The sequence below is a fragment of the Microcaecilia unicolor genome, chromosome 3 (genome assembly GCF_901765095.1).
Source record: "Microcaecilia unicolor chromosome 3, aMicUni1.1, whole genome shotgun sequence".
Classification (NCBI taxonomy): Eukaryota; Metazoa; Chordata; class Amphibia; order Gymnophiona; family Siphonopidae; genus Microcaecilia; species Microcaecilia unicolor.
The window spans coordinates 326438217-326465515 of record NC_044033.1 but is presented as its reverse complement, the minus strand read 5'-3'; the positions used below and the strand labels follow the sequence as shown (position 1 = coordinate 326465515).

General features: G+C 43.6%; 1 protein-coding gene across 1 annotated transcript in view; it reads left to right on the top strand.

The window, feature by feature from the left end:
* Positions 1 to 27299, top strand: part of TIAM2 (T cell lymphoma invasion and metastasis 2) — a 312305-nt gene that overhangs the window by 34313 nt on the left and 250693 nt on the right. The window contains exons 4-6 of the mRNA XM_030198390.1: positions 2012 to 2184; positions 7444 to 7668; positions 25784 to 25969. Of these exons, the coding sequence (XP_030054250.1) occupies positions 2012 to 2184; positions 7444 to 7668; positions 25784 to 25969 (584 nt within the window). The remainder of the gene's footprint in view (positions 1 to 2011; positions 2185 to 7443; positions 7669 to 25783; positions 25970 to 27299) is intronic.

The following is a 27299-nucleotide window of genomic DNA, read 5'->3' as shown; positions in this document are numbered from 1 at the left end:
TCCATGGCCATGCCCCTTTTAAGTTGCGTGTGTAGATTGGGCGCCCGCTCAAATTTGCACACGCAATTTTGGGCTCCAATTATTGAATCCAGGGGTTAATGGCTGTATTTTTAAACCACCGTTTGGCCCCTAAAGAGAATGTGAGAGTCTTTTCTGAAAACATGGTTGTGCATCTTTTTGTTTTACCCTGGCTAACACTATTTTTAGAAGGAATGTAATTTTCTTTTTTATGTTGAAAGCAAAGTGATAGATTCCCTTTTTTGCTGTATATAAAATATATGAAGATTTGCATGGCATGAAAAGTCCTATTTTGCATAAAGCTTCTACGTAGGAAATGTGACATTCAGGTCAAGACATTCACAGTTCCCTGAGCAGACAAACCTTCATCCATGCGCTCTATCACACTGGCGTAGCTCAAGGCCCTAGCCCCATGCCACTCACATCCAGCGTATCCTTTACCCTTACTTTCCCTCTACACTCCAGCATCTCTGTTATTCCCTACTTCTCTCCCTCCATGTTGTCCAGCATCTCTATCCTTCCCTACTGCTCTCTCCCTCCATGGTGTCCAGCATCTGTAGTCTTCCTTTCCGTCCCCCCCCCCCCCCCCCCATGGTGTCCAGCATCTTGGTACTTCCCTTCTGCTCCCTCCCTCCCCCTTACTGGTGTCCAGCATCTACTTCCCTACTCCCCCTCCATAGGGGTCCTGTATCTTTCTCCTTCCCCTGTGGTGTACAGCATTTCTCTGTTCCTCTACTCTCCCCTTCCCCTCCCCCCCAGCATTCAGTGGCTCCCCTTCCTGCCCCGAGGTGAGGGTACTCAAGACTCATGCTGACTGTGATACCTTCCATAGGCATGCTGAGTGCTGTGTTAATGCCATCCCTGAGCTGTGATGCTCTAGGTGGATATCTTTGAAAGGAACCTGATGGGCAGGCATGCAGCTTTTAGAATTACAGAAGCACAACTTGGATGAAGATTGTCTAGCAGACTTTGGTTTATTTTCAGGGAGTCATTAAGTGGAGGCAGTGAATAAGTCGTACAGGGTACACTTTTAGCTTGCTACAGGCATGGTCACAGCTCCCTATTCTTACGTGAAGGCAGTAAGTCATATGCAACTTGTTTGAAAAAAGGCACATCCCTCTCTACTCCTCTGCTCTGTAAGTAGACCCGTGTGGCACCTGGTGACTGCACTGCTTTATCAAGAAAGTGGAGGCTGATTTCACTGTGTTTAGAGAGCTTTCCGGAAATCATGCACCATCAAGTCATGGGACAATAAACATTAGGGGACTGAGTATGCCAGTGCCTCGGAGAGACGTTACAGCAGTTCCTAGGAGCTGTATGATTATTTATGTGTAAATGCAGATAGGACTTTCTTCAAAAATTGAATCGAAATCCGTGTCCTCTATTTGCAATGCTGCAGGGCAAGATCTGAAATATTTTAATTAAATAATACATACTCACATATGACTCTTTACTGTGGATCAGCATTTTTATGTCCAGTGCCAGCAGTATTCCCAGATATTCAACGCTGCGTTGAGCCCTTAACTGCATAAGATAAGCACTGAATATTCTCAGTTAGCCGTGGACAAGTGATTTCAATGGCCAGGAGCCTCTGCTGGCCGTTTAAATCACTTTGAATATTGAGCGAGGTATGTTTTCAGGTTTGAGGACAGTGGGCTCACTGCCTTTCCTATTGCCCCAAATTGGTAAAGAAAAGTTCTTAAACCATCATTAAGATGGACTTAAGAAAATCTGCTGTAGCATAGAATCTGTTTTACTCTTTTGGGATCTTGCCAGATACTTGTGACCTGGATTGATCACTGTTGGAAACAAGATACTGGGCTTGATGGACCTTTGGTCTGCCGCAGTATGGCAATGCTTATGTACTTAATGCTTTTATGATCTTGAAAATAAGCCCTGTCTTTTACCTGCTGGTTCATGAAAGCCTGCACTGAGCAGGGTCAGAGGTTAGGGGGTTAGGACCTACTAACTCCTGCTGTTTTCCTTATGAAAGGTTGCACCCTACTGTTTTACGAAACCTATGAAGGAAATTGCATGGAACAGAGCAGTTCACCTCGATACGCCCTCTTTGCAGAAGACAGTGTCGTACAGTCCATCCCTGAACATCCCAAGAAGGAAAATGTGTTCTGTCTCAGCAACTCCTTCAGCGATGTCTACCTGTTTCAGGTTTTACACTGTTTTTCTCATTTTGTTTACTCTGCATGAAGATAATAGTGTAACTGTGTCTGTTTGGGGCCTGCATGTTAACTGTGAATCCAATATAGGTCTGCTGTCTGTTCTTCAGGAGATCTCTACAGACTGAATGAATCTGAAGACAGGCATGCTGTGCTATGCAGACACCTTTCCCTTACTTTGGGGTTCTTTTATTAAGCTGCAGTTAAAAGCGGCCTTAGCGTGCCCTTACACGAGTTTTTCCTCTGCGTTAAGGCCGTTCTTACCGCAGCCGGAAAAATGGCTGATTTTCCCTTTTCTGAATTAATAGCCATGGGCTAATGTTGCCATTATCACGTGGCTATTACCAAAAATTAGTGCGTGAGCCTTTACCAGCACATATTTTGTAGGCGGTAAGGGCTCGCACGCTAATCCTGCAGTAACTGATTCTCACTGTCATGCCCAGGTTCTGCACCCAAAACATGCTCCCTCCAAGAAAAAAATAGACACATTTTTTAGCATGTGGTTGCATGTGCAGATTGGGCTTTTACCCCAGGATGCTTCAGCATGCTCTATGGTAATACTACTACTTAGCATTTCTATAGCGCTGCCAGGGTTACGCAGCGCTGTACAAGTTTAAACATGGGGAAGGACAGTCCCTGCTCAAGAGAGCTTACAATCTAAAGGTAAAAACTATGTAGTCAGTGTAGGTATCAGGAATGGGAAGGTGGTTAGGCGCCAAAAGCAAGGGAGAAGAGGTGGGCCTTGAGTAAGTTTTAAGTGCATGCTAGCTCTTCCCGCAGCTTAGTAAAAGGAGTCCTTTATAACCATCCTCGTGCATCCGCTCTGCTTAACTCATTTTATATTTGGAATTTCAATAAATGTCGCACAAAGCAGATTTATTATAGCAGAAAAATACAGAATTTACAAGTTAACCACAGATAAAAACACGGGCAAAAAAGCTGGAGTCCATGTGGACCTGGAAAAATCAGCAGAATGCTAATTTGTGGCAGAGAAGGAAGGGGTAAAACAACAGAACTCGGGCTGGAATAGTAAAATACGGGGCCCTTTTAGTAAATTTAGCTAGTAAATGGGCTTAGCGCATCTTAACATGGGACTTTCCCGTGCACTGAGCTCATTTCTGGTGTTGCAGTAAAATAGCCACTTGTCAGTTTGTTTACTTTCTGGTCGTGTGCTAATTTTAGCATTAGTGCTTAGCTATTTAAAAAAATTAACGCGGGAGTCCTTACCGTGTCCTTTTTAGGAGGCACTGAGGGCTTTCTTATTAAATCAACGGTAACCAGTTAGCACTTGGCAGTGTGCTGCTCTCTGCCCATTCCTCCCTCCTAAAAATAAGTAGAAAATTATTATTACCATGGGGCCGATATTCAGCTGGTTAGAGACAGCTCACGTAAGGGTCGCCATCAGTGCTGGCCCCGGATATTCAATGTTGGGTCATTTCCAGTGACCGGCATTGAATATTTGGTTTCATTTTTGGACACTGGAACTTAATTGGTTAAGTTGATTTTCAGTGCTAACTGGTAAAGTTCCTAGAGGTTATGTAGTCTTAGTTAACCAGTTAACCCAGCGCTGAACATTGGCGGTAATCAACTATATTGCAAGATATAGCCGGTTAGCCACTATGGGGGAAATTCTATATATGGTGCCTGGAAAATCTGTGCGGAAATTATTTTTGCCTAAGCGTATTGTATAAAATTTAGGTGTGGTATATAGAATACGCTTAGTTGATACCCCAGCTCCTAAAACTACGCTTATCCATTTACACCAACGAAAATGTGGCTTAAATCCCTATGTGTAGATTTACGTGGACTGGGCCATATTCTATTACAGCGTGCATACATTTGGGAATGCCCACAAAACACCCATTTCCCTGCCCTTTCCACATCCATAGCCACACCCATTTTGAACTGCGTGCTTTAGAATTTAGGCGCAGTTCATTACAGAATACGTTTAGTGAGTTATGTGCATAAATTCTAATTATTGCCAATTAGTGCTCATTGCTTGTTAACAGTGCTGCTTGGCTTGTTAAGCCAGTTAAGTTATGCATGTTGTTATGGAATATGCTTAGATTTCCGGGCGGATCTCTAGGTGCGCTATATAGAATTCTGGGGTATGTGCTAACCGTGAATATTCAGTGGAGAGAACTGGTTATCTTCCACTAATATTGGCGATTATCTGGTTAAGTACTTTATTTATTTATTTAAACAGTCAGCAGCCGTTGCTGACTGGTTAAATAGCGTTGAAAATTGGGGGACATGCAATTAACATGTGCAAACAGGTAAATTACTGCAGGACGCTGTTGCGTGTCCTCTGGTGTTTTTCAGCATACTAAACCCAGGTTAGTAATCTGATGTCCTAGCAGTGATATGTCCTCCGAAAGGGGGTAAGTGAAGTAAAATCCTCAAACCATAAAAAAATACCTTCACTGTATACTCTCAGGCTCATTTTCAATAGAGAAAAACATCCAAAAAGTGACATAAGTCTGCATTTGGACGTTTATCTCACAAAGCCATCCAAATCAGTATTTTCGAAACCTATTTTTAGACGTCTTTCTCTGAAGTCCATCAGAAGGATGTCTAACTCTCAAGGGGGCGTGCCAGGGGTGTGTTCAAGGCAGGACTTGGGCATTCCTAAGACTTAGACGTCTTTCAGCCATAATGGAACAAAACAAAAACGTCCAAGACAAAAACGTAGACGTTTTGAGCTAGACCTATTTTTATAACAAATAGCTGCAGTGGGAATTTAACTGGCTTCCCCAGGATTATAGTCTGCTGCACTAACCAGTAGGCTACTCCTCTACTCCACACAGGAAATGCTCCAAATGACCAGATGACCACTGGAGGGAATCAGGGATCACCTCCCCTTACTCCCCCAAATCACAAAACATTTTTCCAAACAGCATTTTCAAAAGGAAAAGATAGACTTTTTTTTTGTAGAAAATGATCTTTCCTGTTCTAATTTTGGACGTAGTACACCCAAAATAATAGCAAATACTATTGAAAACAATAGCAAAAGATTATTAGAAATAAGGAACTGCCTCTGCCTGGTCTATCTGTAACAAGTCTAAAGCTGTTTCAGTTGGATAGGCAGTGCCTTAAAAAGTGGAGGACAAAATATTTATATATTTGTTTTTACTTATTGGATAGCTTTTAAATTTATTTGAAAGCTTCCCATATCTAGATATAAATATCATGAAATAAAAACTGAATATCACTAAAACAGCTTAAAAAATGATGGTAGCTGGTAGCATAAGCAGTTATAAACTCTGTATTTTGTGCTCATTTTTCTACACTGTTCTATACAATACAGATGGCCAAATTTCAGTGAGGATATCCTGTTTCCTGCTGGGTTCATCTTAACTGCTGTTGTAATCTGCCTTTGGAAGCCTGGTGTTATAAAGATGATGGAATATCCTTTCATTGGGGCACATGGAATCACATCTTCATCTGTTTTGTAGAAGTTTACATTTTAGATACACAAATTGATTATTCTGTTTTGAACATGTTGCACGACGAGGGACACAAACATACACTTATTTATTCAATATCACAATTCCTCATGTACAATCACAAAAATAGCCTTTTAGGGTGGATAGAGTTCCCAGTGATCTCCTTTTATTATCGACCAGAGAGAAGAATTTTCAGTTTTGGCACAGTATAAGTCAGCACAAGAACAAAATATAAGAAAACCAATGGATTGTATTAGGGGCCCCATTTAGTTATATTTAAACAAATGTGAGATCTGCATGAAACAAAATACTTTCTTTTACTATTTTGACTTATGAAACCACTTTTCCCTGAAACGCGCTCAAAACAGAATAATCCATTTGTGCATCTAAAATATAAACTTCTATAAAACAGACGAGGCGAAGATGTGATTCCATGTGCCCCAATGAAAGGAGAGTTTCATTTTACTTCTATTTAATTACAATATATTCCATTTTTATAACACTAGGCTTCACAAGACAGATTACAACAACAATTAAGATGAATCTATCAGGAAACAGGATATCCTCACTTAAATTTGCTGTATTCTATAGAACAGTGTAGAAAAATGAGCATAAAATACAGAGTTTATTACTGCTGTTTCTACCAGCTACAATAATTTCTAAAGCTGTTTTAGTGATATTCAATTTTATTTAATGATATATATGTAGATATAGGAAGCTTTCAAATAATCAAAAAAGCTGTCAACTAAGTAAAAAAAATTTTAAAAAATCTTTTGTCCTCTACTTTTTAAGGCACTGCCTATCCAACTGGATCAGCTTTAGACTTTTAACAGATGTACCACGTATAGACAGTCTGTTATTTGTAATAAGTGAACTAAAATGTCAGCAAGCTCAGCCTACTGGCTTCAGCCCATCCTATATAATAATTCTCACCTCCAACATTCTATGCTTGGGACCGTGGCTCCCTGGCTGCAAGTGGTCTGCGAGGCAGACACGCATGGATGTCACTGACGTCAACACAGCTGATTCCAAGGCAAGGGGAGGAGTAGGGAAACACGCGCAGCGTGTTTCCCTACTCCTCCTACTGCCACGGAATCAGCTGTCACCCCCCCGCGCTATGGCCCCCTCGAAACCCACCCCCTCCCGCGAACCTGTCGATCCCCCCCCCCCGGAACGCCGAAAACTGCCACCACCGCCGCCGCCGTTGTTGTGCTACCTTCCCTTCCCGTAGGTTCTTCAATCATCTTCTTAGAAAGTTTAAATCCGTGCGTCTGACGTCAGACGCACTGAGTTAAACTTTCTAAGAAGATGATTGAAGAACCTACGGGAAGGGAAGGTAGCATAACAACGGCGGCGGCGATGGTGGCAGTTGTCGCTGGCACGGGGGGGGGGGGGGAACGACAGGTTCACGGAAGGGGGGGTTCGAGGGGGCCGTAGCACGGGGGGGGGGGGGATTGCCTGCCTAAGGCCCGTTTCCTTGCCTACAGAAACGGGCCTTTTTTACTAATATAATATAATGGGTTACATAGGCATACGTCATCTGTAGTACTACTACTACTAATCATTTCTATAGCACTACTGTACACAGCTTTGTACACATTATGTGCAGGTAGTTTCTCTGTCCCTGGAGGGCTCACAATCTAAGTTTGGGAATTGAACCCAGGTCACCAGGGTCAAAGCGCACTTGCACTAACCGTTAGGCTATTCCTCCACTGTCTCAATCTAACCTCCTTGTATGTACATGTGCGATAGCAGAAGCTGCAGGGTTCAATTCCTTGCTATAAGTCCCTAATAATGTTTTTCAGGCGACCAGCCAAACAGATCTGGAAAACTGGGTGACCGCGATACACTCTGCATGCGCCTCCCTCTTTGCAAAGAAGCATGGGAAAGAGGACACCATCCGGCTGCTGAAAAGTCAGACCAAGAGCCTTATGCAAAAGATCGACATGGACAGCAAGATGAAGAAGATGGCAGAGCTGCAGCTGTCTATCATTAGCGATCCCAAAAACCGGAAAGCCATAGAGAATCAGGTAAAGGCATTTACCCATCCACCCACCCCATGTTCTGATTTTCTTGGATAAATTGCTTTCGGAGCAAAGACTTTATTATTGGCTAATTAACCTATTAAATGCTCTATTCTTTACTAGGCATGTGCATTTGTTTGAAACAACATGGGAAACAATTCCCATGTCATGTTTAGTTTGAAACAACAGGAAAAACCTTAAAATTTCAGGGCAGTTTATTAATGATATTGCCCCAAAACAAAAATGAAAATAAAATGAAAAGACCTAAAAATTACACAAGAAACTAAACAGAACAAAAAATGTTGCCCTGCTCATCCCTATTCCTTACTAATTCACTCAAGTAAAGCTTCCTGTCTGCCAGTCCCACCTATAGGCTAGCTGGTTTAGTTCCTTTGTTCAGTTTTGCAAGTGTTTTCCTTAATTAAAATTCAAGGACTGATATTTGAAAGGTTTTAAGCAGGCAACAGAGGCTTCTGTCTGATTAAACCCCACTGAGCTGGCCATCTGCCAATTGCTAGTGACACCAGCAGGTAGCATTGCTGAATATTGCTTCTGACTGACACTGCACTGTCCGGTTACTGCCAGGTTAGTCCAGGGGTGGAATTTAACCGGTTAGCAGTGATATTACTACTACTACTACTATTTAGCATTTCTATAGCGCTACAAGGCATACGCAGCGCTGCACAAACATAGAAGAAAGACAGTCCCTGCTCAAAGAGCTTACAATCTAATAGACAAAAAATAAATAAAGTAAGCAAATCAAATCAATTAATGTGAACAGGAAGGAAGAGAGGAGGGTAGGTGGAGGCGAGTGGTTACGAGTCAAAAGCAATGTTAAAGAGGTGGGCTTTCAGTCTAGATTTAAAGGTGGCCAAGGATGGGGCAAGACGTAGGGGCTCAGGAAGTTTATTCCAGGCATAGGGTGCAGCGAGACAGAAGGCGCGAAGTCTGGAGTTGGCAGTAGTGGAGAAGGGAACAGATAAGAAGGATTTATCCATGGAGCGGAGTGCACGGGAAGGGGTGTAGTGAAGGACGAGTGTGGAGAGATACTGGGGAGCAGCAGAGTGAATACATTTATAGGTTAGTAGAAGAAATTTGAACAGGATGCGAAAATGGATAGGGAGCCAGTGAAGGGTCTTGAGGAGAGGGGTAGTATGAGTAAAGCGACCCTGGCGGAAGATGAGACGGGCAGCAGAGTTTTGAACCGACTGGAGAGGGGAGAGGTGACTAAGTGGGAGGCCAGCAAGAAGCGGATTGCAGTAGTCTAAACGAGAGGTGACAAGGGTGTGGATGAGGGTTTTGGTAGAGTGCTCGGAAAGAAAGGGGCGGATTTTACGGATGTTGTAAAGAAAGAAACGACAGGTCTTGGCGGTCTGCTGGATATGAGCAGAGAAGGAGAGAGAAGAGTCAAAGATGACCCCAAGGTTTTGAGCTGAGGAGACAGGGAGAATGAGAGAGCCATCAACAGAAATAGAAAACGGGGGGAGCGGGGAGGTGGGTTTGGGGGGGAAAATGAGAAGCTCGGTTTTGGTCATATTTAATTTCAGGTGGCGTTGAGACATCCAGGCAGCAATGTCAGACAAGCACGCTGAAACTTTGGTTTGGATGCAAGGTGAGATATCAGGGGTAGAAAGGTAGATTTGGGAGTCATCAGCATAGAGATGGTAGGAAAAGCCATGGGATGAGATTAATGAACCAAGGGAAGAAGTGTAGATAGAAAAGAGGAGGGGACCAAGAACAGAACCCTGAGGTACGCCGACAGGCAGAGGGATAGAAGTAGAAGAGGATCCACCAGAGTGAACACTAAAGGTGCGGAGGGAGAGGTAGGAAGAGAACCAGGAAAGGACAGAGCCCTGGAATCCAAGTGAGGACAGGGTATCGAGAAGTATGCTGTGATCGACAGTGTCAAAAGCAGCAGAAAGATCAAGAAGAATGAGGATGGAATATTGACCTCTGGATTTAGCCAGTAATAGGTCATTGGAGACTTTAGTAAGCGCAGTTTCGGTTGAGTGGAGAGGGCGAAAACCAGATTGTAATGGGTCAAGAATAGCATGTGAGGAGAGAAATTCAAGGCAGCGGCGGTAAACGGCACGCTCAAGTAATTTGGAGAGAAAAGGAAGGAGGGAGATGGGTCGGTAATTAGAGGGACAAGTAGGGTCAAGTGAAGGCTTCTTAAGGAGAGGTGTGACCACAGCATGTTTAAAGGCAGCAGGGACAGTCGCAGTGGAAAGTGAGAGGTTGAGAATGTGACAGATAAAAGGAATAAGAGTAGGAGAGATGGCATTAAGAAGGTGGGTGGGAATGGGATCAGAGGAACAGGTGGTACATTTTGAGGAAGAAAGGAGAAGTGTAGTTTCCTCAATAGTAACTTCAGGAAAGGAGGAAAGGGAATGAGGGGAAGGAGAGAGAGGGGAACGGACTAGTGGAGGGAGAGCTGGTGAGGTAGAGAATTCAAGGTTTATCTTTTGAACCTTGTCGTGAAAGAATTCAGCAAGGGTCTGAGGAGATAATGAAGGGGGAGTTGGGGGAGGGGGCACCTTGAGGAGAGAGTTCAATGTGGTGAAGAGAAGTCGAGGATTAGAGCCAAGAGAGTTGGTCAGTTGGATATAATAATCCTGTTTGGCACGTAAAAGAGCAGATTGGAAGGAGGTCAGCATGAACTTAAAGTGTAAGAAATCAGCAAGGGCCCGAGATTTCCGCCAGAGGCGTTCGGCGGAGCGGGTACAGGAACGTAGGTAGCGGATATTAGAAGTCAGCCAAGGTTGGGGTTTTGTACGCCTTACAGGGCGGGTCATCAAAGGTGCAAGAGTGTCTAAGGCAGAGGATAGAGTATTGTTGTAAGAAGAAACAGCCTCGTTGACAGACGTGGATGGTGCCACAGTAGAGAGGAGGTTTGAAACATGGGAGGATAGAGATGAAGGGTCAATATCGTGAAGATTCCTAGATAAATTAGATAGGATAGGACGGGACTGGGAGGCAGTTAAGTAAGCGCATAGAGTTACTACAGGAAAAAGGCTTGTCTAACTTATCTGCCAAGCTAACCGTTCACCAACTTTGAACATCCAGGCTTCATTCAGCCCATGGCTGTCAGCGGCTTACAACTCGTTGATCATCATGGGCTGAATATTGGTCCCCTGTGCAGATCACCCTTATTCTATAAGAATGCATGTAAATGACAGACTAATATGTTGAAACCCTCTGCGCAGCTGTGGCTAAGAAAGCAAGCAGAATGTTATGAATTATTAAGAAAGGAATGGAGAAGAAAAGTGAGAATATTATAATGCCTTTGTATCACTCCATGGTGCAACCGCACCTCGAATATTGTGTGCACTTTTGGTCACTGCATCTCTAAAAAGATGTAGCAGAATTAGAAAAGGTTCAGAGAAGAGTGACGAAAATGATAAAAAGGGATAGGATGACTTCCCTGTGAGGAAAGGCTAAAAAGGCTGGGGTCTTCAGCTTGGAGAAGAGATGGCTGAGGGGAAATGTGATAGAAGTCTGTAAAATAGAGAGTGGAGTGGAGCAGGTAGACGTGAATCGCTTGCTTTCTCTTTCCAAAAATACTAGGACTAGGGAGCACGCAATGAAGCTACTAAGTAGTATATTTAAAACACAATGGAAAAAACATTGCTTCACTCAATGTGTGATTAAACTCTGGAATTTGTTGCCAGAGAATGTGGCAGGTTTAAAAAAAAATTCCCCAATCCATGATTAAGATAAACTTTTGAGAAATCCACTGCGTATTCCTGGTCAGCTTCGGCATTGTAGTAGTGTAACACGGTTTAGGAAATTGCTAAAGACAAAATTGTTTGTCTCGGTGGTATTTTTTTTAAATGAAGATTGACTTATTATGGTCCGCTTTGTTTTATGTTCTGTGATATGAATAATGTGAATGTTTTTTTGTAAACCACCTAGTTATAGGTGGTATAAAAATTGTTTAAATAAATAAGTAAATAAGCAGCATAAGATCTGTTTTTATTCTTTTGGGATCTTGCCAGGTACTTGTGATCTGGATTGGCTACTGTTGGAAACAGGATACTGGTTTTGATGGACCTTTGGTCTGACCCAGTATGGCAGTGCTTATGGTCTTAGGAATACCCCTGATCCGCCCATGAACCTCCCATGGCCACACTCAATTTTTTTATTGTGTGGATCCAGGCGTGTAAATTTACACTTGTAGATTTTAATTAATGCCAATTGGCACCGATAATTGATTGTTAGAGCCCAATTATTGGTGCTGATTGGGCACGTGTCTCAATTTGTATGCGTAATTTTGTGCCATTTTATAGAATTTAGGGGTTAGTGCATTTTCCCTCTAATTCTGTAAACTTCTGTGCTTCCAACTAGCACGCAAATTTGCATGCACAAATTATAGAATAAGGTCAGTTGTGCCTGTAACAATTCAATAATTGGCTATAATTGGACTTTTTTGGTTCTAAGTGGCATCAATTAGCAGTTATGCACATAACTGCCCTTAGTCTCTATTCTATAAGTTGTTTATGTTCATTTATTTATATCCCGCCTTATACCCAAGGTGGGTAACAGCGCAACGTATATAATATCAAAAAACAATAATACAGACCACTAAACAATACATTAGCACATTTCAGCCACAAGTACAGCAGCAAACGAGAGCTGCAAGTTGTGTGCACAAATTCCAGAGCATGCAGTTTTATGAGGGGTGTTGGCCTGGAAGGGGCATGGGTCAGGCAGTTACACGTACAAGTTATGGAATCCTAGCTTTTAAGTGTCTAATGGTAGAGGAATGGCCTAGTGGCTAGAGCACTGGTCTTGCAATCCAGAGGTGGCCAGTTCAAATCCCACTGCTGCTCCTTGTGATCTTGGGCAAGTCACGTAACCCTCCATTGTCTCAGGTACAAACTTAGATTGTGAGCTCTCCTGGGACAGAGAAATATCCAGAGTACCTGAATGTAACTCACCTTGAGCTACTACTGAAAAAGGTGTGAGCAAAATCTAAATAAATAAATTAATATACCATACACCTTGTGCAGTACAAAGTGGTTTACACAATCAATAAAAACATAAAACAAACAAAATATATACAGAATGCTATAGCTCAATAGAAAAGCCTACCCCCAGCAAAAGACAACACACAATACCCCATTCAAACACTGAGAAGTTACAATATGCACTTTGCTCCTATAGTGTCATACTAGTATTTATTTATTCATTCATTCATGACATTTATACCCCACATTAGCTTGAAATAGACTCAAGTTCAATGTGACTTACAAACAAACAATAAAGTGAATAAAACATATTGTTCTCCATCAGAAAAAAACTTGCATAAAAAAGCAGTTTTAAATAAAACCTTAATTTCTTAACATCCACCTCTCCTCGTACTGCTTTTGGGAACTCATTCCAATAGAAAGGTGCGAACTCCAAAAAATGCTCTTTTACTATTTCAGTCGTGTGATGCTTGTGCCTGATACGGTATCACCATTCTGTGTTCCTGCTCAGAGCTCTGTTTGGAATATATGGAGTTATTAAAGAACTTAAATACAATGGTTGCTGCTGATAGAAAGCCACAAGGACCAATTTTAGCAATTTAAATTTAATTCACTGCAAAAAGGGGAGCCAATGATAATACTTAAACAATAGTGTAACATGATAAAATTTTCCCCACAATCTGATTGCAGCATTCTGCAGCAATTGCAACTGTTTTAAATTAAATTGGGACACACCCACGTAAATTATATTCCTATAATCTAACCTTGAAATCATCAATGACTCGTGAAGTAAAGTATGCAACGTACGTTCATCAAAATAGTACTTTATTGATCTCAGCTGTCAGAGCACAAAAAATCCTTTCTTAACAGAAGAAACCTGATTATCGAAAGTAAGCTGAGAGCCAATAAAAAACCCCAAGATATTTAAAAACATTAATTCTAACAATTACTTTACCAACCAACTGCAGTTCCAATGTCATAGACTGCAAACGTCCAGTCAGACAGCATGTTGTAGTCTCCTCAAAATTTGAAACCAGCTGATGATCCTCCAACCAACCAGCCACTTTTCCTAAACATGGTTGAATTTCTGTCAGATCTGGCTGCAAAGAATCAACCCTACCCACAATAAGTATATTGTCACTGTAGCAATACACATTAAGACCTGAGGCTTAAATCAGCACAATAAGCAGACTGAGAAATAAATTAAAAAGAACAAGTGAAAGTGCGGAACCCTGAGGTACGCCACAGGTAATATGAACACTTGAGGAGACAGTAGTGCCAGCAACCACCTGACAGAGAGGGTGGTGGATGCCTGGAATGCCCTCCTGCGGGAGGTGGTGGAGAAGAAAATGGTAGCAGAATTCAAGAATGCATGGGATAAGCACAAAGGATTCCTAAATGAAAAGAGAAGGAAACCAAACCAACTTAGCTGTGCTTCAGCAGCAAACCCAGTAGTTGAGAAGTAAGGCTAATGTCGGGCAGACTTCTATGGTCGGTGTCCTGATTATGAATAGATAGATGTGGTTGGGCTGGACCGGGCTTTGATGGCAACTTCAGTAGTTGAAATTTAATCCAGTGCTAGGTAGGCTTCTATGGTTTGTACCTTGAAAATGGCAAAGACAGATGAAGACTAAGTAGGCATATGTTGGGCAGACTGGGTAGACCATGTAGATCTTTATCTTCCATCATCTGCTATGTTACATTGAGGCCTGCCAATGCAAGTTTATGCTAGGGTTCTATAAGGGCACTTATGCATGCACATATTTTATTTATTTGTTTATTAAGATTTATTTACCACCTTTTTGAAAATATTCACTCAAGGTGGTGTATAGCAAGAATAAGGCCAACATAGGCAACAGACAATTACAGCAGTAAAAATATTAAAACAACAATGCAAGGTATGGGATAGTATGCTATATTACAATGTCAACATAATATGCAATAAAATATTTTATTATACAGCATAAGCAAAGATGGAACATATAGATAGATAAAGAGAGTAAAAGGAGTTAGAAAATAAGACAGAAAGGTGCATGAATATAATCTTAACTAGGGTAGGAGTGGATAAGCAAGTCCTGCTGTATATGCCCCAGATTCTATATATAGGGCCTTGTTCTATAAAGGTGATGCTCCTAAATTTACGCTTCTAAAATTTATGCTCCTAAATTAGAAGCATAATCTATTTTGGAGCCTAGAGCATGCTTGTAATTTAGGAGCATAAATGCTCTTAAATTTAGGAGCATAACCTTTATAGAATAAGTCCCATGGCACCTGAAAAATCGGCATGGAAAAAAACATGCCTAGGCATATTCTGTAAAGTATGCCTAAATTTGATAGAATAGACTTAAATTTCTATGCGGTATATAGAATACGCTGACCAGCTTTCTACACAACCAAATTTGGTCGCATTCATTTAGGCCACTTTTTACTTGGTGTAAATCCCGAAGTCTAAATTAGACACAAATCGGGTGTATTCTATAATAATGCATATAGATTTTAGAAACGCCCCTGCCCTGCCCATGGCCGTGCCCTCTTTTCAACTATGCGACTTAGAATTTAGGCACATATGCTATAGAATACACTTAGGGCCCTGTTTACTAAGCCACGCTGTGTGAAAGATCCGTCCCTCCTCCAGGGGTTCTCAGGATCCCGTCTCCTCTTTGAGACTCCAGCTATGGGCCAAGCGTCATGCCTAGCCCCATAACCCACTGTAATCCACAGGGTACGACTCGGGTAACCAATAATTCCAAAAGAAAACCAGCAAGTTTTTATTTCCTTGGTGCTCACAGTCCAGCAGTTCAAAATAAAACAGGAACAAAAACACAGCCCCCACTGTTTTCCCTCTTCAATGGAATCAGCACAGCAGGGTAAGAAGAAACATAAACCCCACTGCTTCCAGAACTCAGTTCATTCCCCTTAAACAGTCTTACAGCCTAGCGCTTCCCCCCTCTGGGGAGCGTCTGCAGGCTCCAGCTCAAAAAAAACAAAAACCACTGCTACATGTCTTCCCCAGGTGCAATGGCAAACAGTTCAAAAAAACATCTTCCTTTCTCTTTGAGTAGTTCACACAGGAAAAAACAATAAACCCTCTCAAACCAACACACTTTTCACTCTGAGTTGTTCAGCAGCACACAGTTCCAAACAGCTTGAACTCTATGGGGAGATACAAGGGTCCCACCCTTTCTGGGTCACACTTTCACTATCACTGACCCTGCTCCCGCATGACCCTTTTCTTTCCCCTTTCAGTCCAGCTTCCATACCAAGAAGTCACCTGCTTTCTCAGCTTCTTTCCCAATGATTGAGCCTATGCTGCTATGTCCATCGGCTCCTCCATGCTCTCCCCCCCTCTCTCTCTCCAGCCTCTTGCCACTCCATGGGTTCCTCGTCCCACCCTTTTCTCAGCTGTCCCTCCTCCTCCTGATTAACCTCCGGGGACACCTCCCTTGCCTTGACAGGGTTCTCCCCTGGATGCTGCTGGGGAGGATAGTTTCTGTACCAGGGTTTTCCCCGGGGTTGATGGGTATTGTAGTTTTTCTCCATCCTCCATTTTCCAGTGGGAAGGAACCCTTTTCTTTTCTCCCTCTGCGGAAGTAGCAAAGGCAAGGCTCTGTTCTGTCTCCCTTTTCTCTTGACCCTCCTCACTTCTTCCTCTTCCACTTCCATTTTATCCACCCCCTCATCCTCCTCTTCACAGCTGTAGGTGCACTAATGTTTTTAGCGCTCAGTAAAAATTAGCGTGTGCTAACACTAGAGACACCCATAGGAATATATGGGTTTCTGTAGTGTTAGTGTGCGCTAATTTTTAGTGTGCACTAAAAACACTAGTGAACCTTAGTAAACAGGGCCCCTAATTAGGGAGTTGTGCACTTAAATCTCAATTAATGCCAATTACTGCTGATAATTACTTGTTATCCAATTAACTGCTATGATTAGGTACTTAACCAATGAAGTTATGCCTATTGTTATAGAAAATGCTTCTATTTCCAGATGGAATTTGAGGCACCATTTATAGAATCCCTGGGATGGCAACTAAATTTGCGCATGCAAATCAGTGCACATTACCGATTTGCACATGCAACTTAATTGATTAATGAGCCAATCAGCACCAATAATTGGCTACTAACAACCAATTATTAGCATTAATTGGCCTTACTTGAGAGTTACGTACACATCATTACAGAATAGACTTGATTGGCGCCTCTCAGGCACCCGCATTTACACCTGCTTTTCACAGGCATGATTTCCAGCACCTAAAATTAGGCATCATTTATGGCACTTAGCGTTATTCTATAAAGGATACACATCCTTTAAATTTTTCAGCACCATTTATAGAATCTAATCCATGGCGCCTAAATGTTGATGTCTTGTTATAGGATTGCCTTTTATTGGGACTGGTTCTATTTTATAAAGGCACACGCTATATATATTTCCCTGTCACAGTCTTATCGTAACTCTGTCGCTCTGACTTCTCCCCTGCTCCACTGTGGCCCATTGCGGGATGATGCCTCGCTCTCCCTGTCTGTTGAGCACTGCCCTCCTAGAATGCACGCGCACATCATAGCCCGTAATTTATCGAGCCTGCAGTGGAAAATTCCTGGGGGTGTGTCTGAATGAGGTCAACGGTCTGGGTATATTTTACGGAGGCCCAGATCTCTTCCAGTGCCTTTGCAACTTGCTTGCGCGTAAGATCCTGCCTTGCTTCCATTTCTTGTTCCTTGCCTCCAGCATTGGTTTCTGAGTTCCAGCTTTTTACTGTTCCTCAATTCTAGCCATGCTTGTCTCTGAGGTCCAGCCTTTCATCCAGCATTGGTTTCTGAGTTCCAGCCTTGTTGATCCCAACTTTGCCATTTGCTTTGGACTTAGAGGTAACCTGTCTACCAGAGTCAGGGCTATGACTGTGGTCTAAGGGGTCACTACTCTGAACCTAACAGCTTTCAAAGGCCTTGAGCTTGACAGTCATCAGCCTTACAGTTGTTACAACTTTCGCTTCTGCTATAGCAACTCTCGGGCCTGTTCAAACATTGACCCATCAGATGGACAATATCCAAGGTCCAGAGGCAGCTCCAGTGGCAGTCTCGCCCTTGGTCACGGAACTTGGACCAGCCAAGCTCCTGGTGGCCTAGGGATCTGTGTCGCTCCACCCACTTATTTGATGGTAACCAAACTGGAAAAATGAGTGCTCCGAATTGCCCTTCCTGGTGTACATCATCTCAGACCAGGGACTATGAATGGACCCGGCCAAGCTGTTGGCTATTCTCAACTGGCTTTGGCCTGTGGGCCGCTGAGCCCTCCAGAGGTTGTTGGACTTCACCAGCTACTAGTGGCAGTTCATCTTGAATTACTCTATCAAAGCAGCACCTATGATGGCCCTTACCCGGAGGGAGGTGAACCCCCGGGATTGGCCCCTCAAAGCCTTTGCCGTGCTGACCGCCTCAAGCAGGCCTTTACGATGGCTCTGATCCTCCAACATTCTGACCCTGAAAAATGGATCTGTGTTGAGGTTGACGCCTCTACATCTGGAACTGCCATCATCTAATCCCAGGTTCTCTCCAGTGGACAACTGTTTCCCTGTGCCTTTTTTCATGAAAATTTTCTCCTGCTGAGAAGAACTATACTATTGGGGATCAAGAACTACTGGCACTGGAGGAATGGTTCTACTTACTCGAGGGGGCCAAATTTCCCTTCATAGTCTTGATTGATCACAAAAATCTATTGTATCTTTGAGAAGCCCACCACCTTGATCCCCGACAAGCCCTACTGTCCTTATTCTTCTCATGCTTTGACTTCCAACTACACTTCCGATCAGCAGAGAAGAATACTAAGGCATCCGGATGCCTTATCACGATCTATGGAAACCAACAAGGAGGTGCCTGAGCTCCAACATATCATTGACCTGATCTGAATCATGACTTCCACCATTATGTCAATACTGCCAGACAAGACCTTTGCTCCTAGATGACTGCGAGAGGATATATTCAAGTGGGGACACGATGCAAAGACTGCTGGCAACCTGGGTATTCAAGGTACTATGGAGCTAATCTCCTGCTCTTACTGGTGGCCCTTTCTCAAAGAAGATGTTAAGGATTTTGTCTCGGCCTGTCCTGTTATGTGCTCACCAGAAACATATCCATGCCCATCCTTGGGGTTTTCTACAACCACTCCCTGTCCCCAAAAGTCCGTGGACCCACATTTCTATGGACTTTGTTACAGATCTTCCCGTTTCCAAGGGTCAAACTACCGTTTGGGTAGTGGCAGACCGCTTCTCAAAAATGACCCATTTTGTACCTCTTATTGAATTACCAAATGCACCTACGTTAGCCCAGCTCTTTCTTAAAGAGATCTTCGGGCTGCACAACCTGCCTGAATCCACTGTATCAGACCAAGGAGTGCAATTCACCTCCAAATTCTGGTGAAAAGTATTTATTGCTCACTGGAAGTAAAATTGAATTTTTCCCCGGGGTACCATCCCTAGACTAATAGGCAAACATGATAAATCAAAGCATGAAGGCCTTCTTGCGAGCCTGTGTCGCAGCGCTTAAGACGACTGGGCTCAGCTCCTACCATGGGCAGAGTCCTGCCATAACAACCATGTCAGTGCATCCACCAGGACTTCTCCCTTCTGGATTGTTTATGGGCAGCATCCTCGGATACCCATGCCTGTACTGCCTGCTCCGGAGGTCTTCTGTTGAGGAAACCATCACTTCTTTTTCCCATAGTTGGAAGACTACCTGAGACCTCTTACTTCATACAACCCAGTAAAGCAAGCAACAAACTAACAAGAAGAGATGCCTAGATAGAGGTTTTGGTATGGCTTTCCACACAACACTTGTGTCTTAAAACACCTTCAACCCAGTTCGCCCCTCGTTGCATTGGGCCATACCCAGTGACTCACCGGATTGGACCGGTTACCTACCAGTTAAAGCTTCCTAGTATCTTACAGATCCACAATACCTTCCATGTGTCACTGCTGAAACCACTAATATTAAGGAAGGTGGCCACGACCTTCCCCACCCCACTACCAGTCGAGACAGACCCAGAAAATGAGTACGAGGCCCAGGATATCCTAGATTCTCATAGGGTACAAGGCAAGTTACAGTACCTTATTGCATGGAAAAGCTTTGGTCCAGAGGACAATTCGTGGGAACCTGCAGCGCTCGTCCATGCACCAGCCCTCCTACAAAGGTTCAATCACCTGTTTCCTCACAAGCCCAAAACCAGGACCAGACGCAGGAGAGGCCTTTGAAGAGGGGATGCTGTCATGTTCTTACTGTAACTGTGTCGCTCCAACTCCCCCTGCTCCACTCTGGTCCTCTACATGACGATGCCTTATTCTCCGTGTCTTTTAATCGCTGCCCTCCTAGGGCATGCGCGTTTGTGCGTCACAGCACTTCATTTATTGGGCCTGCGTTGGGAACTTCCTGAGGGCATGTCTGGATGACGTCAGGGGTCTGAGCATATTTTACAGAGGCCCAGACCTTCTTCCAATGCTTTTGCAACTCGCTTGCTCCTAAGGTCCTGCCTTGCTTCCAATGTTTCTTGTTCCTTGCCTCCAGCATTGGTTCCTGAGTTCCAGCTTTTGCCTGTTCCTGAGTTCCAGCCGTGCTTGTCCCCAAGGTTCAGCCTTGCTTCCAGTATTGATTCCTGAGTTCCATCGTGCCTGCTTCTGAGTTCCAGCCAGTTTAACTGGCCAGGAACGGCCCCTGGCCGGCTAAATGGCACTTAACTGGCTATCCAGCGATATTCAATGGGGCATAGCTGAATATGCCCGGTTAGCGAGTAGGAGATAACCGGTTGTATTGCGCGATATAGCCGGCTGTCCCCGAATATTCAATCCCTATCCAGCTATTGTAAACATCCACATCTAGCTGCTTAAATAGCTGGTATATATTTAGCCAGTTTAAAGGTAACCGGCTATCTTTGAATATCCACTTAGCCAGTTAACTTTAAACTGGCTACAAATAAACCGGATATGATATACTGGTCACTGGAAATGGCCTGGTATTGAATATCCGGGTTGACCGCCGACCGCGGGAGTGAACCGGGCTCCCTCCCACGAATTGAATATTGGCCCTATTATTTTTATAAAATAGACTTGTTATAGGCACCATTTTGGAGGCATCGTGTTATAAAAATACCCCCATTATTACTGTAAGAAAACTGTTATTAATAATAAGCCGTGAGTGAAAAACCACTGTAATCTGTCCTCAGATAGAGTTCCTTCAGCTATGTGCTGACGTACTATGACATTTTACAGCTCTTTCATTCTACCATATCCAATTAAGTTCTAAATATGGCCATGCTTTGACAAGATGTCTTTATTTTTAGAGACATCAACTTTCCATTTGAAACAGTTTATTTAATTAAAACTATTTTCCTTTTGCCAGTTTGGTTGTTTTTCTTCTCAAACAATTCATAACAAAAGCATTATCCACTGACAGATTTCTGATACTGGGTGACTCAGTCGCCCAGATGGATGCAAGATGGCCTGGGTCTGAAATATGGGGATTAGAGTACTAAGGAACTTTTTATTGCATATATGCATTGACAATTCCTGTAAAATAGTAGAAGAATGTTTTGAGAGATTAGCAGGTGAAAGCAAGGCTCTTCAACCAGGCCTTTAATGGAAGAAGTAACTAACTTGTTAGTCTCGCTCATACACACAAGGAGTAACTCATGCTGCACATACGGCAGCAGGACATGTTTATCCAATCCTACCCTAGCTGAGATAAGTCCGACCTCGTGTGCAACTTTCTTTAAATCAGTCACCTTACTTTCTAACTCTTCCTACTGTCTTCCTATCTATATGTTACATCTTTGCTTTACCCTTCAGTATCAGTTATAATGCTGTATTATGTATTGTGTTGACATTCTAAGTAGTATACCATACGATAGCTTGTATTGTTATTTGAATATTTTTACTGCTGTAATTGCCTATTGCTCATTTTTGACCTATTCTTATTGTACACCGCCTTGAGTGAATTCCTTCAAAAAGGCAGTAAATAAATCCTAATAAAAATAAATAAATAAATATGGTGTCTTTAAGTGCCACACATAAGATTTTAGGGTTGTTTTTTTGGGGGGTGGGGGGAGGGTTCCCTGAAGATGTTACTTTCAGCCTACTGGGTAGGGAGAGATGCCTAATTATTGTCAGCTAGGGAACGCACAGTAAGAGCCTATTCTGTAAAGGAATCTAGGTGCTTAATTCTATATAGAGTATTAGAATAACCAGCTAGTGACACACCTAAAAGTTAGGCAAGTGCACTTAATGCTAGTTACCTAAATATAAGCTCTTAAGTTAGATGCATAACGCTCTTATATTAGAAGCATTCTCACATGAATATGGCAGCATTTAAATATCTTAAAGGCCAAGACTTTTAAATGCTATTTCAAAACAGGGACCAATCCCATGTGAGAAAGCTCAGTATGTTTAAATGCAAGGATAGGGAATCCACATCTGTATGGAGAAACATAGACTTTGGTACTTAACAGCAGCCCTGAGGCACATGTCTGCCCCCCCCCCCCCCCCCGATGTCCACTCCTTCCCCTGATTAAGCCCTTAACCCAATGGCAGCTTCCTCCCCCCTTCAGCCCCCCATGCACCCCTCAGATCAGCACCCCTCTGCAGCACACAGATTCTGCTCCCTGGGATCAACAACCCCCCTTGTGGCAATAACACCCCTTATGGCACACAATATCCCCTCCTTTATTTCTACACCTGACACTGGAACAGGCCTCCACGTGTAAGCAACAGTACTTTCCTACAGGTTCAGTCCTCCCTTCTCCCCCCAAGATGCAGCACCTGGAAATGGGCACTTCTCACTCCCTGACTAATTCTCTGGGCTTGGTATCATGGGGTGGGAGAGCTCATGCCTCAAGTGTCTAGGCCTCTAAATAGCTACCATGATCTATAGCTGTAATACCATGGTAAGCCTATGGAATGAGGTGGGGGTGTGGTCTATTTCAGGATGTTGTGAATTTGGGGAGTTTGAACAGGGTGGGAGGAACTGCCACATGTTGGGCTGTTATCCACATGTGGAGGCATTCACCATGGGAAGGGGAGTTGGAAAAGGAGAGGAGCTTTTGTGCTGCGAGGAGGGTGTTGATTCTGAGGGATGGGGGTTGTGACTCTTGGGGGATGTTGATCTGGGGTGTGTGCTGGCATTGGGTGGGTGGGGGGCACCAATGCTGGGATCAAGGCCTTTTTAGAAGAAGCAGTGATTTTTGAAAGCTGCTCCCATGTTTATGGTGTGAGGGCAATGAGACATTGTACATAATTTTCCCACATTCAACTTTTTAAAATCATTGCTCCCACTGTAAGCAGTGGGACTTGGTCATGTGGCCCTCCACCTATTTTACAAGAAGTTTTACACTTGACAGAGCCTCTTGTAAAATAGTATGGGAATTCCACACATCTTAACTTGTAAATTCCCTTTAAAAAAATTAATAAATAAAAACTGCCCGTGCCACTCTAACTGACCTGCAGAACACATTCATGTACATACTACAAAATAAATGTAGTTTTATCTGGGCACTTCAGAGAAAGCTTCCTGCCCCTGAAGAGGCCCTGATAGGTGTGTGCATATGGTGCAGTGCTGGAGAGGAGGTCTAAACTGGCTCCTAGCAGTGCCCATTGGGCACTGCAGCGGCTCCAGACTCTTGACTACTGGGGCTGGATGAGTGCACAGATTTCCCCACCAGCTGATGGAGCTCCCAAGTCCTAACTCCCCAACCTTTCTGTAGATTACTCCAGATCCCGGGGCTCACTGGTGTCTGTTGCAGACCGTTGTGCGTGGGCTGTGGGGGCAGGCATCAGTGTGCAGAGGCAAGAGCAGAAGCCACCACCGGGACAGAGGCAGAGGTGAAATAAATTAAACAGCACAGAATGGAACAGAGGCGGCCTCGATGCCGAACCTTTGTGCGTGGGCCACATGTTGGACATGCACAGGGGGCAGACATCCGTGAGCAGAAGTGAAAGCAGCAGCTGCTGGGAACAGAGGTAGAGGAGAAATAAATTAGTGGAGCGGAGGTGCCCATCCTCCCCATGCTCAGCTCCTGAGCAGCAACAAACAAGGCAGGCAGAAGGGCTGCTGCTTGCTTCCTGGAGGCTGGAGCACTGGTAAAAACAAAAAATAACACAGGAGCTGCAATTGGATCACAGACTGGCCCACCCAGTCTGTGAAGATAGGCTCTATCCAAACAATGGGGGAGACGTATAATTTAATTACACAATGATATTTATTGCAAATGGTTGACTCAACACAGGAAAGATAGTCAGGGACGCCTATTCTGAGAGCCTTAAAGGTCCGCATCACAACTTTATAAGTTATCCATTGTTCACAAATGGGGGAGCTAGTGATATCGTTTCAATAGGGGTGAAGTGTGATCAAAACGATGAGCAGGGCATAGCAAGCTGATGGTTGTGTTCTGAAGAGTTTGCAGTTTCTGTAGTGTTGCAGGGCCGCCAAGAGACACAGCTGGGCCTGGGGCAGGGCTGCCACAGCCACCACCGCGCCGCCGACCTCCACTCGTGCCACTGCCACCCCTGCTTCTCCAATCGGGTTGCCACTGCTGCCCCCTCCCCCTTACCTTCCTGCTTCTGCTCCTTCCTTATTCTATCACCCTTCTGCTCCTGTGTGTCGGACCTGGGTTATTGCGTTAACGCAGTCATTTGGGGTCCTGACATACAGGAGCAGGAGAGAGACAAACTGAGGTAGCAGAACCTTCTGCCTGCCTCTGGAAGCCCTGCCAGTGCTGGGCCCCACATTGAGGCTGGGTGCGGGAAATGTTGCTTCCTCCCCCCCCCCGGCATGGGTGCGGGGAATGTTGCTCCCCCCCCTCTCCGGCAGCCCTGTAGTGTTGTATAGGGCAGGGCAGCGTAAACTGTGTTACAATAGTCAAGTCAAGAGATGAAAAAGGGAAGGACATCAAAAAGGTGATGAATAGCTGGTAACTAGAAAGCTGACTTTGGTCAAGTGTGACATTTGTGGCAGAAAAGAAAGAGAAGAGCGAAAACTAGACACTGGAATGAAGTGCCAAAGAGTGTAATTGGAGATGCGGGGAGGCGATAGTGTGCCAGAGAACCACATTCCATCTTAAATCTGCCTCTAAACTTGTCACCTATTTTCAGCCTAAACTTTCAGATGAAAATTCACCTAAATTTAGGCACTTAAAAGTTATGCTCCTAAATTTTAGGCCTGCCATTAATTTCTCTAGATTTAGGAGCCTAAGTTAGGTGCCTAGTACTGTAAATCAATACTGAACTCCTAACTTTTTATTCTTGTGCTGTATCCTACCTGTTGCCACCCTCTTCTTTGGCTCCTACATTTCGGAGTTTAGTGAAATTGTTAGCATAAATCTAGACACTCGACACTAGTAAATTTTCAAAGAGGCTCGTTTACGAACCTATCAAAGTTATGAGCATAAACCCTTTGAACATCTACCTCTGAATTCAGGTCTTGAATCTGAGTGGCATGCACTTTACTGTCCCTTACGCCCCATCACCCATCCCATGATATCTGACAGAGCACTGCTATAGAAGGTCTTTGATTTCCTACAAGAGAGGAAATGAAAGTTGCCCTGTTGCACAGCAAAACTTAAACCAAAGAAAAAAATAATTTTTAATTGTAAAGTTATATTTCTTATTGAGGATTTATGGTGCTACATTTACTGCTTTTGGGCCACAGGTATTTGATCTGAACCAACTTTTTGAGTTGTCTAATTTGTGGTATCTTTTTAAGACCACCAGCTTTGCTGTATAGTTTTGCCATTCAGTGAGTTGTTTCAGGGCAGTGTGGCAGAACATGATAGTTATTTACAAGCAGTGGCGTAGCCCATCCAACAGTAGCACATAGTAATGAAAATGCTGCTCTCCACAATACTGGCACCTTCGCATGCTCAGTTTTCAGCGCATGCCTGCTGCAGACTACCAAGGTGGAGACCGGAGAGAAGCATTTTCCCACCAGCTGAGATATTTTTTGATCTGGGGGTGGGGGAGAGAACATTTGGTGCCCACCCACTTCTTGCCTAGGCCCACCCAAAATCTGCTGCCTGGCTACGCCCCTGTTTACAAGTGGAAATAGAAGAAACAAAATTTGTAACATATGCCAGGAAGACTTCTTAAACAATCCTTGACACATGTTTTCTCTAAATAGATCCATCAGTGGGAGCAAAATCTGGAAAAATTTAATATGGACCTGTTCAGAATGCGATGCTACCTAGCTAGCCTGCAGGGAGGGGAATTACCGAATCCAAAGAGCCTCCTGGCAGCATCCAGCCGTCCATCCAAACTGGCACTGGGCAGGCTGGGCATCTTCTCAGTGTCTTCCTTTCATGCTCTGGTAAGTGCTGGAAACATTTACGGTGTGGAAATTTGTCATCAAAGCTGCTGAATGTTTATAACTGTTTCTTTGTCATATGACTTTGGACATTTTCCCCCTGATTCTATAAAGGTTGCCAAAAATTGCGAGCACAAATTTAGGTGTGTTCTTGATTTGCGTGCACAATTTAATAGAATAATGAGCCAATTAGTGCCAATATTTGGCTTTTTAACAAACAGTTATTAGCACTAATTAGATTTAATTGGGACTAACGTGCATAATATTAGGCTTGGGATCGGTGCCTAAAATTTACCCACGGTCCAAAAAGCGGGGTGCAGAAATGGGAGGGTCATGAGCGTTTCAGGGTGGAATGGGGGCGCGGATTTGAATTACACACATAATTACAGAATATACTACTACTACTACTACTACTACTTAGCATTTCTATAGCGCTGCCAGGGTTACGCAGCGCTGTACAAGTTTAAACATGGGGAAGGACAGTCCCTGCTCAAGAGAGCTTACAATCTAAAGGTAAAAACTATGTAGTCAGTGTAGGTATCAGGAATGGGAAGGTGGTTAGGCACCAAAAGCAAGGGAGAAGAGATGGGCCTTGAGACCCCTGACGCAGGCAGTTTCCCCGAAACACGGACCGTGTTAATATTAATATTAATATTAATATAGGTGCTGTGCTTGTAAATTGAGGCGCGGGCATTTGCACCACATTTTCGTTGGTGCAAATGACAGCACCTGAATTTACGTGCGACCTCTCCGCTTAACCATTAATTCTGTAAACCACGCTGAACTTTAGAGGCGGCTTATAGAATACCGCTTACACTATTTGTTTTAGGTGCCTTATGTAGAATCTAGCCCTTTGTGGGTAATTTTATGACATGAGCACCGACATTAACACACCAATTATGTGCATTAATGACTACAGTACCTGCATACATGTGTGTACATCTCCATGTAAATGCCAAAAATCCATCTAAGTGCTATGCGGTAAATACGTATATATCTTACTTAGGGGCCCTTTATACCTGTGGGCCTCTTAGCATTTAGTGCATGCTAATTCTGTTAGTGTGCGCTAAGCTTTAGAAAAAGGACCCCATTGTGTATTTGACATGGGTACACGTGGATGGGAGTCTTGCAGAGCTTAAGCAGAACTCACAGTTACGCACTGTAAAGGGGGGGGGGGGGGTCTGCTTCCTCCTCTTGAGTGGAGCCAGCAAGCCTGCGGGGCTCCCAGGGTTCCAGGACAGAATGCTGCTGATACTGGGACTCAGGGCCAAAGTATTTTATTATCAAGGCAATTTCATACCAAGAATCATAATATATTCTTCAAAACAAAAGA